The following is an 18,342-nucleotide window of genomic DNA, read 5'->3' as shown; positions in this document are numbered from 1 at the left end:
TCAGTTCAAACAGGAGAAAGAAGCTGCCGCTCTCTACTCTAGCAGAAGAAAAATCAAGAGTCTCCAAATGGCCCCAGAAGTCACCCCTGAATCCTCCGAACGTATCAAGTTAGAAGGAATAAACGCCGGGGCGTCGTTTTCGCTGGATCGGGGCAATGGAGCTGCGCCCCATGATTGTTGCTGCATTAACATTTACATAAACAACAACATTCAGGGAGCAAACAACTCTCTTCTTTGTGAAAGTGAAGTGAATATGAGAGACCCGGGAGTTCACTTGTTCTTTGGAGACGTCAAATTGGGTAAAAGATCTTTAGGAAGAAAGAGGAAGAGAGAGAAGAAAAGAAGTACATCCTCTGCTTACAACCTAGGATCTTTATTTGCATTTGTGTTCTCGATTCTCTTATTACTTTCATTGTTCCATGTTGTATGAATATCGGTTGCTATTACTTGGTTTCTTTCCTTGTCTGGGAACATCTTTTATCCCTTTCCTTTTAATTTCTTCCCATCATTGCACAAAAACTAGAGAGGTCATGTAGATGATTCTGGATTCTTTTGCAGGTGCCTCAAATGAAACGTGCATCCTATAACTTTGCGGGACCTACATGAATTCAAATCAATAATTTTTTATTTTTTCTAATTTTTTTATAAGAGACTCTGTGATTTGAAATATCTCTAAGTAGTACACGTTTTTAAATGTCAAATCATACTAAACTTACATCATGAGACAATTTTATTAAAATATTGTATTTAAGAACAAATGTCTATTCTAATACTATAAAAACTTGATATTCAATTTTGTCTATCCTACCACTATGTTCTCTATACCTTTTTTTTTTTAATCTTTTTTTTTTTTGTTTTAACTTGTTTTTCTAAAAGAACATGGTATTCTTTATACTTGGATATTAGTAACAAAGCCCCTAACTTGCTCTTCCCCTACAAAATCACTGAAGCAAAAAGTGTCATTTTATCCGAATCTACCACAAGATCAAGGCTCATATCATTATGCTCCTCTTCCATCCACAAACATGACTTGTCCAAGGCTGTTGTCAGTGTTGTGTGAGCATCCGACCATGACATAGTTTGGGTGGTCATAAACTACTTCCGTTAACATTATGATGCCCAACTTCCGGCACAAAATACCCATGTTACGTGTTGGACTGCGATTGAAGCTCCTCAAATTCAATAATTCACTCGCCTATGGATGAATGAGTATAGTTCTATGCATAATCTATTGTCCATGCATACAAGCAATCAATGGATTTCACCTACCCCACGTATCAGATTCAATATTCACTAGTCTTTTTATGTTCTGGTACTAATGACGGTCAATTTTATTGGTGTAAAGGCTGTTGACCTATACCAATTAATATGGGAAATTTTTGAATTTTATGTGACACTAGAAATTGAGATGGATAACAATCTATGATGGAATTTAGATAAGACTTTTTAAGAATATGAAAATTCATCGTAAAAAGGTTAACTTGTTAAATGACGTGCCTCAATATTCTTACAAGTCCTTCATAAGAAGGTTATTCTTTAGAGTCACTAATCTTCTATTAGGTGGATCGAGCCGCCGTTTGAGTTGGTTGAGCTCTGATACCATAATAAAATTTAAAATTTCTAAAAATATGAGTTTCGTCTTAAAAGGTCAACATGTTAAGTTGGTGGTAACTCTATAAATTTCTCAATGTCCTAGCTTTGGAGCTTTTGGCATGTGTTAATGTATGTGGTAGGCACGTTTATATGTGTGTGTTCATGAAGAGTTAAAAGCCTCGACATAGATCAATCCAAATTCACCCTTTTCACAAACCGACATTATTTGTCCAAGAGTGACCAGATCTGAATAATTTCGTCTGTTTTTCTCGTCCTTTGAGTTTGTATCACGTTACCACTTAATTTTTCCATGGCGGTTCTAAAGTCACAATTTTAGTGGTGCCCAAGTTCATTTGCAAGATGATAAAGATGTATGTACAAGTGTTCGAAAGAGAAGGGATATTATCAATCTGCAAGCAAAAGGAGGAATCCGACTTTTGAGAAAGAGGGTAGATTCCCAAATCTTTTGCTTTTATGGACATGATTATATTGCCCATGATCAGGCACTAAAGAATGTAGTAGTGCTAATCATGCCTTTATGGAGGTTGAATAAACAATGGCATAAACAAGTAAAGCAAAAGCACACTAAAAGAATAACCTTGATCAGTGACCAAAGCAAACGTAATTTAAGCTAACAAGAGTTGAAAAAGTAAAATAATGGAAAATAGGAGGACAAATATGGCAAAATAAAATCAGAAGTAGGGAAGTTCTCTATTTACAAGACTCAAACTAATTATACCAAGTCATTTCCTGAAACAATATTTTAAACATTATTTTAACCCATTTTTATTGATTTTTCAATTTGGTAGTTTTAGTCATGGTCATAAACCGCTGGCCAACCAGCCGGACCATGAGACAGCCATGGACACTGTGAAGACTTTGCAAAAGCTCCAATAATACATAGGGGTCAAATGAATAAACCAATAAGGCTCACCCAGCCAAAAGAAAAAACTAGTGCTACACCTTAATTGCATGCAAAAGAGCCAATCTAAAAATGTTAGTGAATTTCCACCATAAAAAGAAGAGAGATTTTCTGGTACGCGTGATGTATCGATATGTTAGATTTTTTTTAATCGTTAGATATGTGTATTTTTTAATTTTTACGTGATTTTATGTAGATTTGATGGATAAAAAACTTAACTTATCAGTATGTTAACGTACCGAAAAAAATTTCCAAAAAAGAAAAAAAAGAGTTTCATTAATATAAAAAAAAATTGAATTACCAGTGATTTTCTATTCTCAGCTATAAAAAATAAAAATTTATTTATTTTACATATTTTTTTAATTGACGTGATTTTGAATAAATACCGCGGTTTAATACAAAAATTACCGGTAATTAAAGAGAGTGAGAGACCACAGGCTTGTTCTTTTGGAGTGTGACTTGAGTGTAATTTTTGAATTAAATTTAAGTTATAACTTGAGTTGAAGTTGTAACTTGAGTTTGTATTTGGTTGTGTACATTTGAGTTATGGTTTGAGATAAGAATCTTTTTGAGTTTGTGTTTGAGTGAGTCAAAACTTGAATTTGTATTTAGATAATATTTTAATAAAAACTCAATGGTGATGAAAAATTTTAATATAGTATATTGGTGAGATTTTATTCGTCTTTTCGTTGTCGACGCATAGAAAAAAAATCATCTCAATCAGGATTAAAACGAAAAAGTTATAGCATTTTTAAGAATAGAAAAAATACTGTTCATTAATTTGAGTTCGAGTTTCTGAACTCGAGTTAAAGGAGAAACTTAAACTCGAGTTTTAATCCCAAACTAGAGTTTAAATTTGAATTTAAACTCAAATTCAAACTTAAAAGAACATGAACTTAAATAAAATTAAAACACAAATTAATTTTTTTTAAGTTTTTGAAGCGGCCGAACAAGGCTCACGTTTACCAGTTTCACCAACTCGATCTGTTTACAGAGACAAAACAGGACAGGACCAGCCTAGAATCCATACCTTCGGTTCGACAACATTCACAGTAAGGTAGTACAGTAATAAAGTTCAAATAAAATCTACTGGTCTACTACTTATGACTTATCCTAAGAGTAGCACAACAAAGAGACCCTATTGACGATTATAGTGCACCTTTTCCTTTCTTCTCTATCTTTTATTTTCTTTTATTTTTTCAAATGTCATTAAATATTATCATATATTTAAGATTTTTTTAGTACTTTTACAATAGAATTTGTTTTTTTAATCATAACAAAAAATTATTATTTTAACCGTTAGATTAAGTTTTTAACAGTCTAATTTGTAAATATTTATTTTAAAAATTTATAACAAGTGAACATAACTGCTTCAATTACATATCATATCATTAAAATCCCATTTTAATCATAGACACTAAAGTGACACTTTTTTTGTTTGTTTTGAAAAAGTAAAATTTGACTTGAAAGTCTATATTGAAAAGAATAATCATTGAATTTATCTTTTTTTTTAATTTTATTTTTAAGAGTAGACCGTGCATCTGAGATGCATGCTGTTTTATAAACCATGCGATTAGAACTATTTTTGATTTACGTGTATTTTTTATGAAAGAAAATACTGTAACGAATCATGAACCATGATTCAAATCATGGTTTGAATCCTCTAACTAAACATCCCTGTGTAAGCACCATGGTTACACACCTTGAGATAGCGCCATATTTGCCCTAGCATCATCCCATTCCCTTGGAAATTGGAGATTCAAAATATTGTTTTCTTTGTTCTCCTTTTTGGATCTTTGCGTTTTTAAGCTTAGGAACATGGGTTCCATTAATAGCATGTAGCAAACTAATTTAAGGTAAATAATGAGCCATTGGCAAAATGGAAATGCCGAGTGCCGAATTTCTCCCCTCAGTTATCACAAAAATTTCCTTTTATTTATTTGTCTCTTTGCAAAATGCAATTGTCCATAATAGACAACCACATGTGGAAGATAATAATATTGAAGCCCTAAAATCCTAGTTTCTGAAAACGTCATTGAAATCCTTCTTTCACATGAATGTAATCCTCACTTCAGATGATGGCAACGGCTAACCAAATCCCATTGCCTCTTTTTCATAAAAAAAATGTTTTTGCCCAATTGCCATCTCTCTCTCTCTCTCTCTCTCTCTCTCTCTCTCTCATTCCAACCAATGGGTCTAGTGTTACATGCTTAACATCATTTTCCATGACGTCGAGAAAAAAATGGAAATAATAATGGTCTTATTATAAACAAATAATAATTGGCACACTCTAATTAGGCCAATTACTAGCCGAAGTCCTGTCTTTTTACACATCAATGGACTATCGCCTTGATGTAAGTCGTCTGCGTGTCAGATCGAACGGCTGAGATTAACTCTGTGCATCTGGCTCACCTCTCCAGCAGCAGGCAGCAGCCCAACATGTGGGAATTTCTAGGGCCCACTTTCCGCAACTCTACAGCTCCACGTGTCCTCGTCTTTTCTCTTCTAGAAAAAAATTTGATAACTCCGTGCTCAATTATCAAAAAAGAGAGAACGAAAACTTGGTCAATTTCCCTTCACATTCACAAAAGTGGTTTTTTTTTTAATGGCCCCCAACAGGAGTGACGTAATTTAAGGAAGTTACATCAGTTTTCCAAATCCGACACGTAGTTTCCACCGCGCAACGTGGCGTAATCCCAGCGACTACCGACAACAGGCGACCGCGGCGCACGTTGCTAACGTGCGCCCCTCCGCCTGTCCATTATATTCCATCTTCTCTCTTTCTCGCTCCCTCGCTTCATTTCCCCCTCTCTCTCTCTCCTCTTCTCTGAGCACGAGACCAAACCAAAAGTCTCGGATCTTTCCGAGCAAACCGAAACGTTCATGTAAGTTTCTTTCTCCAATCTCATTTTCAGTCTACGAATCTTCTTTTTCATTGCATTTTCTTCTGTTCTTCGTTTATCGTTTGCTCTCCAACGATCCGTAACGGGTTGGGCAAACTCGGCGATTCCTCGGGGTTCGTGCCGGCCATTTTTCCTCGAAAGATTATACTTTTCCGATCAGATTTGATCGGTTTTAGCTACTTCAGTTGAATCTGCTTGTTGGTGTTGAAAATTTCCGTTTTAGTTGAAGCTCTGTTCAGCATTCATGAGCTGATTAACAGGCTTGGAATTTTGTAGAATAACGAAAATAGGCCTTGTTTTTTTTGGTTCGAGTGTTTGATTTGGGGATTTGGTTTCTTTGTTGATGTTCTAAACAGCTGTTCTTGTTGATTGATGAAAAATCGGCACTTGAGTGTGATTGATTCACTAAAATGTGTGGTCGGTGATTAGTTTCTCTTCTAATGAGACGCCGCTCGGCGGCAAGTGTTCCCTCCGAGCAAATGGAGAAGGGGGCGGGGAAGAACCAGCAGAACCGGCTTTGTTGCTTGGTGTTGCTGTCTGCTTTTTTCTGGATTTTGCTATTGTACTTCCATTTTGTTGTGCTTGGGAATAACAATGTCGATGAATCGGTGAAGTTACAACCCGGTACCGTCGACAATGATTCCCCCTCTGACCTTGTAGCTCGTCAAAAGGCCATCCCTTCAAAACCTACCAAATTTCATGAAGATGTAATTGATGCCCATCAAATACCCATCCCTTTAGAACCTACCCAACGTCATGAAGATACGGCCAACCCTTCTCAAACTAGCCAAAATCATGTTGAAAAGGAGAATTTTCCATTTATGAGGGCATTGAGAACTGTTGAGAACAAGAGCGATCCGTGTGGTGGGAGGTATATCTATGTGCATGACCTTCCTTCGAGGTTTAATGAGGATATGTTGAAGGAGTGTAGAAGTTTGAGCCTTTGGACGAATATGTGCAAGTTCACGACGAATGCCGGGCTTGGTCCTCCATTGGAGAATGTTGAAGGGGTGTTCTCCGATACCGGGTGGTATGCGACGAATCAGTTTACTGTTGATGTCATATTCAGTAACCGGATGAAGCAGTATGACTGCCTGACCAATGATTCGTCTCTTGCAGCGGCTATTTTTGTACCCTTTTATGCTGGGTTCGATATTGCTCGGTACCTTTGGGGGTACAATATTTCGACGAGGGATGCGGCTTCACTTGATTTGGTTGATTGGCTTATGAAGAGGCCGGAGTGGGGCATTATGGGTGGCAAAGACCATTTTCTGGTCGCTGGCAGAATAACATGGGATTTCAGAAGACTGACTAAGGAGGAATCGGACTGGGGCAACAAGCTTCTCTTTTTACCAGCTGCAAAGAACATGTCCATGCTCGTGGTTGAATCAAGCCCATGGAATGCCAATGATTTTGGAATTCCATATCCAACGTATTTCCATCCAGCAAAGGATGCAGACGTGTTTATCTGGCAGGACCGCATGAGAAATCTAGAGCGTAAGTGGCTCTTCTCTTTCGCCGGTGCACCACGTCCAGGCAATCCCAAGTCAATTAGAGGGCAGATCATTGATCAATGCCGGATATCGAAGGTCGGCAAACTGTTGGAATGTGATTTTGGTGAAAGCAAATGTCATTCCCCAAGCAGTATAATGCGGATGTTCCAGAGCTCCCTTTTCTGCTTACAACCGCAAGGCGATTCCTACACGCGAAGATCTGCTTTTGATTCGATGTTGGCTGGTTGCATACCTGTGTTCTTCCATCCAGGTTCAGCATACACACAATATACTTGGCATCTTCCGAAGAATTATACCCTGTATTCAGTTTTCATTCCAGAGGATGATATCCGAAAGAGGAACGTTAGCATAGAGGAAAGGCTTCTTCAAATTCCTCCAGAACAGGTGAAGATCATGAGGGAGCATGTCATAAGCCTTATCCCGAGGCTTGTATATGCAGATTCTCGCTCTAAATTGGAGACTCTCAAAGACGCCTTTGACGTTTCCGTCCAAGCAGTTATAGACAAAGTTACCAACTTGAGGAAGGACATCATCGAAGGTCGTATAGATGAGAACTTCATTGAAGAAAACAGTTGGAAGTATGCTTTGTTGGAGGAGGGACAACGTGAGGTGGGGCCTCATGAATGGGATCCTTTCTTTTCAAAACCGAAGAATGAAAACGGCGGCGACTCTTCTGATTCATCTGCTGAAGCTGCGAAAAATTCTTGGAAGAATGAACAGCGAGATCAGTGATGACTGGAGGTAACAATACAGAGTAGGACTTCTACATGCAAACAACAGCTTAGAACGAGACTTCCTGCTTACAATCATGAGCAGGTATGAAATCATGTTGGGGCCTTATGATGAAGCCATCTCAGAATGTCAGCATGGCTCAAATTGTCAAATCAAAACATAGACGCGTATTTTTAATATAGAATATTTTTTTTTTCCTTGCATAATGTATTCTTATCAGCGATTCTTTGTGTTGTATCTAGTTGAGTTTTTATCTTCATTTACAGGAAATAAACTTGGAATTAGTAATACTCATTTCAATGCTTCTGTTCTGAGTGGAATTAATTTGAATCTGATTACACAGAATTAAGCTTGAATGGTTGATCATCACTGAGAAACATACATCAACGATCTAAGAAAGTTTTTGATATGTTCGAACTTCGGGAAGATACAAAGTGAAGCTTTGAAACTTGAATGACATTCATCTCTTCTAACATGTATTAAATGCATATTATATGTTCGATTTATGTTCGATTATGGCACATGTTTTCTGCTAAATTCATTGTGTCTGTCTCGACATGGTACAACCTGTTTAACTTCTATTGGATATTAGTTATTTAATTAAGCTTAGCCCACATGTAGTGCCTGATGCCTGAGTTTTAGCTGTGCGTGGTTATTTATTTATTTATTATTTTTTTGTATGGAGATCGGCATGTGTTTCAGAACTCGGAAGAGTGTTCTTATACTTGGTTGGATTTGGATATTAGCTGGAATGAACTGGTTTAGTTTTATCGTACACGCTTATGTTTTTCATTTATTATTTATTGTTTATTTAGAGGGAGCGCGTTGTTGTATCAAGACGGTGGAAAATCACAAGTTTATATGTTCTTAAAAAAAAAAAAAAAAATTCCAAGCAGCTCATTAAAATATATACATAGGAAGCTCACCTCAGATTTGCGATTGCACAAGAGAGTTGAATATAAACATTTCGATGATAATTTATTTATATTTCTTGTTACGTTGAATTTCTTTGCTTTTTTGTTTCGTGCAAGTGATGACAGTATATGTGTGAGTGGAGTTTTTTTTTTGTTTTTTTTTTTTGTTTTTTTTTTTGTTTGGAGTTAATAATAGATTATATATATAGATATTAGATTTGCTATTTTAGATGATAGATTTTGCTGTAGTATTGTAGACACTTGTCTCTTCCTCGAGGTTTTTCTAGCTTGGACGACGAAAAATCGAAGATTTCGAACAACGTGTCACTTGTAACGGAAACGACATGAAATTTAACTTTAGTCAAGCATGAACGACAGCATTTTAGAAAACGACATCACTTCCGATGAGAATCCGAGAAACGGCAAGCGCCAGAGGGCAAAATTCTAAATGAACGACAGTCACACAGAAGCGACAACAACTTTAAAGCAACAGAATTTAAAAACGACAACAAAGCGATGTTACTGTTCCAAATGACTACGCAACAGATTTGGAGTGGCAATAGAATATAAACGACAACACGACAGAACTTTTGAATGATAATCTTGAAGGACAATAACGCATAAACGACAGTCACGTGAAACGACAACAACTCAGAGACGCCAATATTCTAACAGAACAGCATTTTCTGTACAAATGAAATCGTTTCCCAACGACAATGTGCCATGACAATGGCAATAAAATATAAACGAGAATAGCGGGACAAAAATTTTGATCGATGAATGTCATCATATTTTAACTTGAACGATGGTAACACTCAAACTTAAACTGGCGTGTCATTAGCACATTAACGACACGAAGTTATTATTAGACACGCATAGACGACAATGTTTGAAACCGACAATATGGCAACGACATTAATTGCGAACGACGACATATTGTAACGACAGTCACACAATGTCACATAGAAAATAATAATAATAAATAAACAACATAACTTTCATAAACGACAATAATTTATAAAACAACAAGCTCATTAAAACGACAACATTTAGACGATAAATATATAAACGACAAAATTTAAGCAAAGCGAAGTGTGAGAATTAATATTTGGAAAAACAAACAGCTTATTACTTAGGCATATGGCTGATCAAATAAATTTCTTTTATCAGAGTTCCTACCACATTTTTCTAATCACTCCTTCCTTACCTACGACATGACAAAAGATTAACAAGAAAGTGTGAGAAATCAGAACATGCAGTGAGAGTAAAAGCACAAGCCACACGAGCCAGTGGAGCCATGCAAGCCACAAATGCTGCAGCGTGAACATAAATGCACTTAGAAACAACGAAATTAATGTCAATTCCTTCTCGTTTCTGTATCCAAAAAAATACAAAAAATAAAATAAAATAAAAGACCAATTGACCAAAACATCGATTTGGTTTCCCCAGCCAGTCCACAAACAAAGATTTACAGAGTTTGAATATAACGATCTTACAGTGAAAATGCGTTAATAAAGCCTAGCCTAGACTTCTCGTGAAAGAGCAGCTTAGAGCAAAACTCTCTTCAGCTCCTCCAAGAGACCTTAAAATCTCTCTCTCTCTCTCATAACAAAAGATCCTCGTGATTGAGAGCTCTTAAATTTCACGAGTTTCATATTCAGAGCTCAGACATGCATCCCAAACCGAGTTTTGAATTCTCATCTCTTCATCATCTTCTTCTTCTTCTTCAAATACCCCCACAATTCTCCCACCAAATCATGCCCATCACCATTCTCTTAACCCCAAACAATGGAATATTCCAAACCCCATTTTTACCTTTCCGCCATTTTCCTTTCCTTGTATTCTCTCCAAGCAAACACCCTCCAAACTTACGTAGTTCAGCTCCACCCAAATGGCATCACAAACTCTTTCTTCACGTCTAAGCTTGACTGGCACATGTCATTTCTTCAACAAATCGTTTCCTCAGAAGATGAAGACCCTTCTTCTCGCCTGCTCTACTCTTACCACTCTGCCGTGGAAGGCTTCGCCGCGCAGTTATCGGAACCCGAGCTCGAGTCCCTGCAAAAACTGCCCGGTGTCATGGCAATTAGGCCAGACCAAAGGCTTCAGCTTCACACCACTTACTCTTACAAGTTCTTGGGACTAAACCCCACAAGGGAAAACTCATGGTACAAGGCTAAATTCGGTGGAGGAGCAATAATTGGGGTCCTTGACACCGGAGTTTGGCCGGAGAGTTCGAGCTTCAGCGACCGGGGAATGCCGGCGGTTCCGAAGAGATGGAGAGGAATTTGCCAACAAGGCCAAGACTTCAACTCTTCAAGCTGTAACAGGAAGCTCATTGGCGCTAGATTCTTCATCAAAGGCCACCGGGTGGCCTCGGGGTCAGCATCGGCCTCACCAGAGAGTGTCCAGGAATACGTGTCACCGCGAGACTCGCACGGGCACGGCAGTCACACGTCGTCGACCGCGGGCGGTGCTTCAGTCCCGACGGCGAGCGTGCTCGGCAATGCAGCCGGCGTGGCGCGGGGGATGGCTCCGTTCGCCCGCATTGCTGCCTACAAGGTTTGCTGGTACACCGGCTGCTATAGCTCCGACATTCTGGCTGCAATGGACGCCGCAATTAAAGATGGAGTCGATGTCCTTTCCCTCTCGTTAGGTGGCTTTCCGATGCCGCTTTTTGCGGACAGCATTGCCATCGGGAGTTTCCGAGCGATGGAGCGCGGAGTTTCGGTTATTTGCGCGGCGGGAAACAACGGGCCGATCGAAAGCTCGGTGGCGAACGAAGCTCCTTGGATTGCCACCATTGGCGCAAGCACAATGGACAGGAAATTTCCGGCCATCGTCCGAATGGGCAACGGAGAATCTCTTTACGGAGAGTCCTTGTATCCCGGGAACCAAATTTCGGGCTCGGCGAAAGAGCTCGAAATAGTCTACTTGATGAGCGAAGACATAGGAAGTCAGTTCTGCCTCAGTGGGTCTCTTACAAAAGAGGAAGTGGCGGGAAAAATGGTGGTTTGTGACAGAGGTATCAATGGAAGATCAGAGAAAGGTCAAGTTGTGAAGGAGGCTGGTGGTTTAGCAATGATCTTGACAAATACAGAGCTGAACTTAGAGGAAGATTCCGTCGATGTCCACGTTTTGCCGGCGACATTGGTCGGTTTCGACGAATCGATTCGGTTAAAAACTTACATAAACTCCACAAAGAAGCCTATGGGAAGAATCGAGTTTGGAGGAACTGTGATCGGAAGATCAGAGGCACCAAAAGTGGCTCAATTCTCCGCCAGAGGACCAAGTTTCTCAAATCCTTCAATACTAAAACCAGATGTGGTTGCTCCGGGAGTTAATATCATTGCCGCTTGGCCTCAAAACCTGGGCCCCAGTGGCCTTCCAGAAGATTCTAGAAGAGTGAACTTCACTGTCATGTCAGGGACTTCCATGGCATGCCCTCATGTGAGCGGCATTGCCGCTCTAATCCGCTCGGCGCACCCGAAATGGAGCCCTGGCGCGGTGAAATCCGCCATTATGACCACTGCCCACGTGACCGACCATTCGGGGAGACCGATAATGGACGGGGACAAGCCTGCTGGAGTGTTCGCCCTCGGGGCGGGACATGTCAACCCTCAAAGAGCGCTTGATCCCGGGCTGGTTTATGACATTAGGCCCGGTGAGTATGTCACTCATCTTTGCACTCTTGGATACACTGATTTGGAAGTGTTCTCTGTCACTCATAAGAACGTAAGCTGCCGCGAAATTTTGACGATCAACAAGGGATTTAGCCTTAATTACCCTTCGATTTCGGTGATTTTCAAGCGCGGAACAGGGAGTAAGATGATCAAGAGGCGATTAACGAATGTGGGCAGTCCTAATTCCATTTACTCGCTGGAAATAGAAGCTCCACAGGATGTGAAAGTGAGAGTTAAGCCTAGGAGGTTAGTGTTCACAAGAATTAACCAAGTTTTGAGCTACAGAGTTTGGTTTATATCAAGGAAGAGATCAGTGGTACAGAGTCATAGCTATGCACAAGGACATTTGACATGGGTCAATGCCAAAAATAGCTTGTACAGAGTCAGAAGCCCTATCTCAATAGCCTGGACGAATAAATGATTTTGACGAGTGTTGTCATGTAGCGTTGACTTTTCTGATTTGTTGACTCGGAGGATTCATGTTATTGAAAAATTTGAGGGTTAAATTTATTGTCAAGAACATTTAGGTATCAGTGAATGATGACTTGGCATAGTTTGCTTTACATATTGTTTTTCAAGAAGCTATCTTCTGATTCTTTTCTTGTTCCTGTCCTTACACTATTAATTTAAAATAACATATAAATTTAAAAAACTGGTCGCATAATAAATATGAAGGAATGTCAACACTGATCACTTGGCTGAGCAAAATTGGCTGGATTAAATTGAAAGAAAGTGAAGCACTTACAGAGGAATCAAGTAAGATTGATTCCTGTAATTTCACTCAAATAAATTACAAAAAGAAGAGGAGAAAAAGAAAGTGAACAATGGTGAAAATGAAAGTGGAAAAAGTGGGGTGGTGCTAATACATAAAAAAAAAAAGGATATACAACATCTTATTTCTTAATAAATTGCAAGCCATTCTCATTAGAGTATCGCTCCATGAATCTCATGAATCTGTCCCACTCTCGCGGAGATCGCATAATGTACTTAGCTTCGATCCCTGCGGGCTTCCCGTTGACGAATTTGGCATTGACATCAACAGACTGAAGAACACCTTCATCATCAATCATGTAAAAGCCAGTAATGTCACCAACTTCACCTGATGAGTCAAAGACAGAAGGCTGATCAAACTTGAATATGGCCATGCCATTTGTGCCGTCTCTTGATTGGGTCAGCCTCACGTCCGGTATTGTCTGCTCATCAGTTCCTTGGATGAACTGAATTGTTGGCTTCACCATCTTTATGACAAAACCAGGCACTTGGGCGTTCGGTCTAGGCTGCGACCATCGACGGCGAGGCAGTTGCAAACACTGCCCATTGAATGTGGAGTGTGAACTTCCTCGGATGGTCAAAGACACCTTACCTACACAACAAGAGAAGCCTATTAGTATTGAATTCACTAGCTACTTTTCTAGTTGTGTTCCAAAGATTCATTTCTAATTGTTAGTTACCAATTCGGCATGTGATTGCCAATTTTAAAGAACGCCCAATTATCAGAGTTTAAATTCAGGACCTCCTAATCTTCCTAAAGTGATACTAAAAGTTTATCAATTATCCTAAAAGTTTAAACCGTTTAAAGGAGAGCCAATAATAATGCGATTGTAACACTCATCATGATGCTTAAAAACTTGTTTTGGTGGCTAGTGCAGCAGCAAAACGAAAGGTTTGTTTTTGTTTTTTTTGTGCCTATTTTCATACGAACACAAACTTCACAATTAGACAAGCCCTTCAGAAATGGAAAAAAGTTGCAGTGAATTCATCAATTGCTAGTAGACTCTGGTGAGACTTCAGGCCTGGAATTTTAATTATCCCAAAATATCAAAGAAAGAAAAAAAAGGTATAGAAAGACAAGGGAAAGCATTAAGATAGTGAAGCACAAAAACCAAGCCCCAATTTTTCCCCCACAATCCCATTCTCACGAAGAGAATTCTAAAGGTTTCGCAATCAAAACCCACGTACCCATTACACCCAGATTGCTCTTTTACCCATTATTTTCCCAGAACCTTGAAAATATGATTCGGGCAAAAAGGATCATAAAAAAGGCAATGCATAAAATGATAATGAAGTCAAATTTAATGAGAAAGCAGGGGAGAGAGAGAGAGAGAGAGAGATTACCCGAAAAAGAGCGTGGTTGGTGAAGATGGTGAGAGAGTGGAGAAGAGAATGCAAGAGATTGTAAAGTTGCCATTGCTGGGAGAGAACAGGAGAGAGATAAAATGGAGAGAGTTATAACGGAGAGTTGTTGTGGTTTTGGAACATCATGGTGTGTAACAACGACAACCACACTTCCCTAAAGGCTAAAGTAAGGAGCTTTGCCAAGGATTGGATTTTGTGGCAGATAGATTTTTTTTTTTTTTTTTTTTTTTAATGGGCAAATAGATTTCTTTTGCTACCAGCTTCGTTCTGATACTAGTGCAGAGCTTGGACGCCAATCACGACTGTACAAATGGCAGGGTCTGGATGTTTGGGCCGACCACAAGATGGGCCTCAAGTAGTGGCGCTAGAAAGGATAATATTGACAAATAGCTGAGAGTGCATCGGTCAGATTTTTACTTTTTATTTTTTATTAAGATTTTGTTAATTTCATCATTTTTAATTTTAAATTTTTACAGTAAAAAATTTTTAAAAATGTCATATTTAATTTTTTTTATTACAGTAAAAAATTTTAAAAAAATATCATATATTAATTCGAATTGAAAACTTAAATTCGTGAAATGAAAGAGATCTAAGAATAAATGATAAAAATTTAGATTTATATATATTTAAAGATAAATTCTCTATTTCTCTGAATAGAAGCTTGATGGGCTGATACATTCTAGAGGAAAGGAGGGCATTCTTCCAGCACCGACCCATCATCTTTCTTCCTCTATTCCCCGTATTGATAGTACAGAACAATCTCAAAAATCCTGTAAAAGCGTTATTGCATGATAAGATTAATCTAAACACTCGGTAATATGTTGACTCTAATTGTAAAAATAATAAATGATGTGTATCTCCGAGTCCAAAACGCAAATCTTATTTGTTTATGAAAAAAAAAAAAAAAGAAGCTTGAAGACATTAAAAATCTTAAAACTAAAAACAAGGGAAAACTCTACCATGCACGTAAAATTCTTTAGATATATATATTTGACAATTTGACTAAAGCCCTGTTGAGTATTAAAGATGCAATGAGTACATGAAAGACATCAAAGATGAAAAACATTATCGGCTTAAACAAAATAATAAAGATTTTTTTTTTATATAAAAAAAAGTCTACCTCAAGAAGCAATTAATAGCCATATTACACTCGGCGCATCGACGTAGATGGTCTTGGTGATCTCTTGGAAAGAAGGAATTAGAGGGAAACGATGATCAACCCAAATAGCGTTACGAAATTAAAGAGCGGCTTCTTGGGAGTTGTCGAACCTATGATTAGTATTATGATAAGATGATTCAGATTCATCATAGGAGAGAGGAGAGTCGTAATGGTTGAAGACTCGGAGTTGAGATCTTCGTCTTTTTTGGAGCCAGTAATCTTCAATAACTGATCCAAGGTTTTCCCTGATCACGAGCCCAGCTGCTGAAGCGAGCAAATTAGTTGAGAACCATGCTTATTAATAATGGAGACAACAAGAAGTTATTTGAAGAGCTTTCCTTTTTCATCTCGTCCAACATCAACTGCGCTGCCACACTCGTGCAGAAATCCATGGCTATATGATCTTCTTCTCAAGGGTTTTGGTTAATAGTTACACTCAAACGACAGCACGCAATGAGAGACCAACGGACTTGTTATATATATAGTCACAAGATTTACGTAAGATCCACGTAAGGTGTAAGGCGTAAGCTAAGGGCTTTTTTTTTTTTATTTTTTATATTTTTTTATTCTTTTTCTTCCTTGGAAATACATGCTAATATTTTTGACTTTTGTTGTCAAGTGTAATGAAACCCTTGGCTATATTTTCTTCTTTTTTGGAAATGCAAAGCATTGATTCTATAATTGAATCACCATTTCTTTCCTTTTACTCAAAAATAAAAATTACCTTAATATAAATGGGTGTTGATGTCTGAGCTGAATCAAAACCCACGTGCTGGGGAGCACGGTATTCGGACTTTGCCTCCGCCGCTCACTGGTCGGTGCTTCGATCACTACTCGGGTCCAGAAATTATGTCTTACACGGGAACAAGAGAATGCTCCGGAGTGAGGGGAGACACTGATGTGGTGCTGCGAAAGGCACTCCGACGCTCAAATCAGGCGGGCTAATAGGTAGTAATAAATGGAGTGGTAAGAGTTGGGCGGAAAAAATATCCTTATCTCAATAGATGACTATGGGGTATTTATAGTTTGTTGTTGGGTCCGGGTTTTATCCATGACCCGTAGTATATGTGTTGTTACTTTGTTATATTAAAACTTAGCTTCTCAATTTTTAACGAGATTGAACCAAAATGGAGGATTTTTTTTAATCAACTAATTTGTTATATGTTTTTGCTCGGATAATTTGTCATGTGTTTGTTTACGGAGGATTTGTTTGTTTTCTTTTATCCTTTTTCTCTTGAGAAACTTTTAATATTGACTGCTAATTCATCTCATCTCTCTTCATGTCCTTACGACAAATTGCATCTAGTGAAAATTATGAGATATGAAAGCGTTGCATGAGGTGTATATATAGTTGATGCTCTTACTGTTTGCACAAGACTCTATATATGCGTACATTTATCTTGCTGTAGCTAAAAATACTACTCACAGTTACACAAATTAGGTCAACAATTACTCTTTACAGATCTATCTGTTTCAAAATAAATATGTTCTTTAAAGTTTTAATTTTTTTTTCTTTTTTTGTGTGCTGAAAACTGTTTACAAACGTCCTAGAATACCTTTCACATACCTTTCTATTTTTAGAGTTGTTAATGAAACTCAGATTATCGGGTTCCTAACAATGGTATAAGAGCATCGATTCTTGGCCGACATGCTACATCGACAAGGCTGGTGGAGACCAGATCTCATTCCGGATGGTGGAGAGGACCTAAATCGGCGGATTGACTTGCCGGTTTTCTACGGTGATGACGCCGGTTGGATTATTTGTGTGGAACGAAGCTTTTCAGAGTTTCGTATGCCAAATCGAAAGAAATTAGAGGCTGTGGTTGTCCACTTAGAGGCTGAAGCTCTGACCTGGTTTCAATCGGAAGATCGGCGATGGCCGTTTCGGAGTTGGTCGGAGTTCAAGACTCACTTGCTGCAATGATTCCATCCCGTATAGAAGATCTCCGTACTTGCGAAGACTGTCGAGGCAATCCATGGCAAGTTGGATCGTTTGGATCAGTTGATGCGCCGCCAGGAAGAGCTTGTGGAGGGCAAACGAACGACGGATGCATTGGGATCTAGTTGGGTTGAGTGGCGACCAGATCTAGAAATTCCAAGACATCGACCAACGCTGGAGAGAGTGCGATGAGATCTAGGATTGTGCGAGGCCGACGAAGACTTGAGTGGTTCTTCGCAATCTGGTGCCAGATCGGCCAAATTTGAGGCGAATTTACAACGAAATCTGAGAACACCGACGCGATTGGCGCTGATATTGCAAGATCCAGTAAGATAAATCTGGGAGTTTTGGTGCGAGTTCCGGTGCGGCGGTGTAATGACTGAGAAAATTCCAGACCTTAAATAATACAATTCATGTATTTTTAAGCCAAGGATTTTCTTAGAAAATATTATGTTATATTGTGAATGGAGGATTTATGGAATTAATATATGTATTCCTAAATTCTATAGCAAATTTCATGTTAAGTTCATGTTTCGATCAAGTAAATTCGATCTATAAATTCTCGCCGTATTTTAAGGCGGAATAATTTTCAGTACAAGTATAGTTTGAGAATCTTAATTTCAAGAATCTCTAAGCACAGCACGATGTTAGCGGCGTATAAAAAAAAACGCACTGGCATTTTAAAAGAAGAAAAAAATCCTTAATTGCTAGACAGTTAGGTTAAAGTCACAAGATAAATACCTATAGTAGATGGATACAATATGAGCTCGGGAGTTGACACTGTCAGAAACGTCATTCTCGGGATAGAATACAGAAAATTAAAATTTAGAATTTGTTCAGTCTAAAA

At 38.5% G+C, this 18,342-nt stretch overlaps 3 protein-coding genes across 3 annotated transcripts; 2 read left to right on the top strand and 1 right to left on the bottom strand.

Annotated features, from left to right (window-relative positions):
- Positions 1-5,320: 5,320 nt before the first annotated feature.
- LOC21398967 (xyloglucan galactosyltransferase MUR3) lies at positions 5,321-7,867 on the top strand. The gene is made up of 2 exons (XM_010093518.2): positions 5,321-5,400; positions 5,775-7,867. The coding sequence occupies exon 2, from the start codon at positions 5,859-5,861 to the stop codon at positions 7,662-7,664; it is 1,806 nt and encodes a 601-aa protein (XP_010091820.1). The 5' UTR covers positions 5,321-5,400; positions 5,775-5,858; the 3' UTR covers positions 7,665-7,867.
- A 2,454-nt stretch (positions 7,868-10,321) lies between these two features.
- Positions 10,322-12,773, top strand: LOC21398966 (subtilisin-like protease SBT1.2). Its single transcript, XM_010093517.2, has one exon. The coding sequence runs from the start codon at positions 10,367-10,369 to the stop codon at positions 12,680-12,682; it is 2,316 nt and encodes a 771-aa protein (XP_010091819.1). The 5' UTR covers positions 10,322-10,366; the 3' UTR covers positions 12,683-12,773.
- A 187-nt stretch (positions 12,774-12,960) lies between these two features.
- LOC21398965 (photosystem II reaction center PSB28 protein, chloroplastic) lies at positions 12,961-14,597 on the bottom strand. The gene is made up of 2 exons (XM_010093516.2): positions 14,377-14,597; positions 12,961-13,624 (listed from the first exon to the last, which is right to left on the bottom strand). Exons 1-2 carry the CDS (start codon positions 14,447-14,449, stop codon positions 13,155-13,157), a joined length of 543 nt encoding a protein of 180 aa, XP_010091818.1. The 5' UTR covers positions 14,450-14,597; the 3' UTR covers positions 12,961-13,154.
- Between the last annotated feature and the right edge of the window lie 3,745 nt (positions 14,598-18,342).

This window comes from Morus notabilis, unplaced genomic scaffold (genome assembly GCF_000414095.1).
Source record: "Morus notabilis unplaced genomic scaffold, ASM41409v2 Scaffold602, whole genome shotgun sequence".
NCBI classification, from domain to species: Eukaryota; Viridiplantae; Streptophyta; class Magnoliopsida; order Rosales; family Moraceae; genus Morus; species Morus notabilis.
This window is presented reverse-complemented; position numbering and strand designations above follow the sequence as displayed.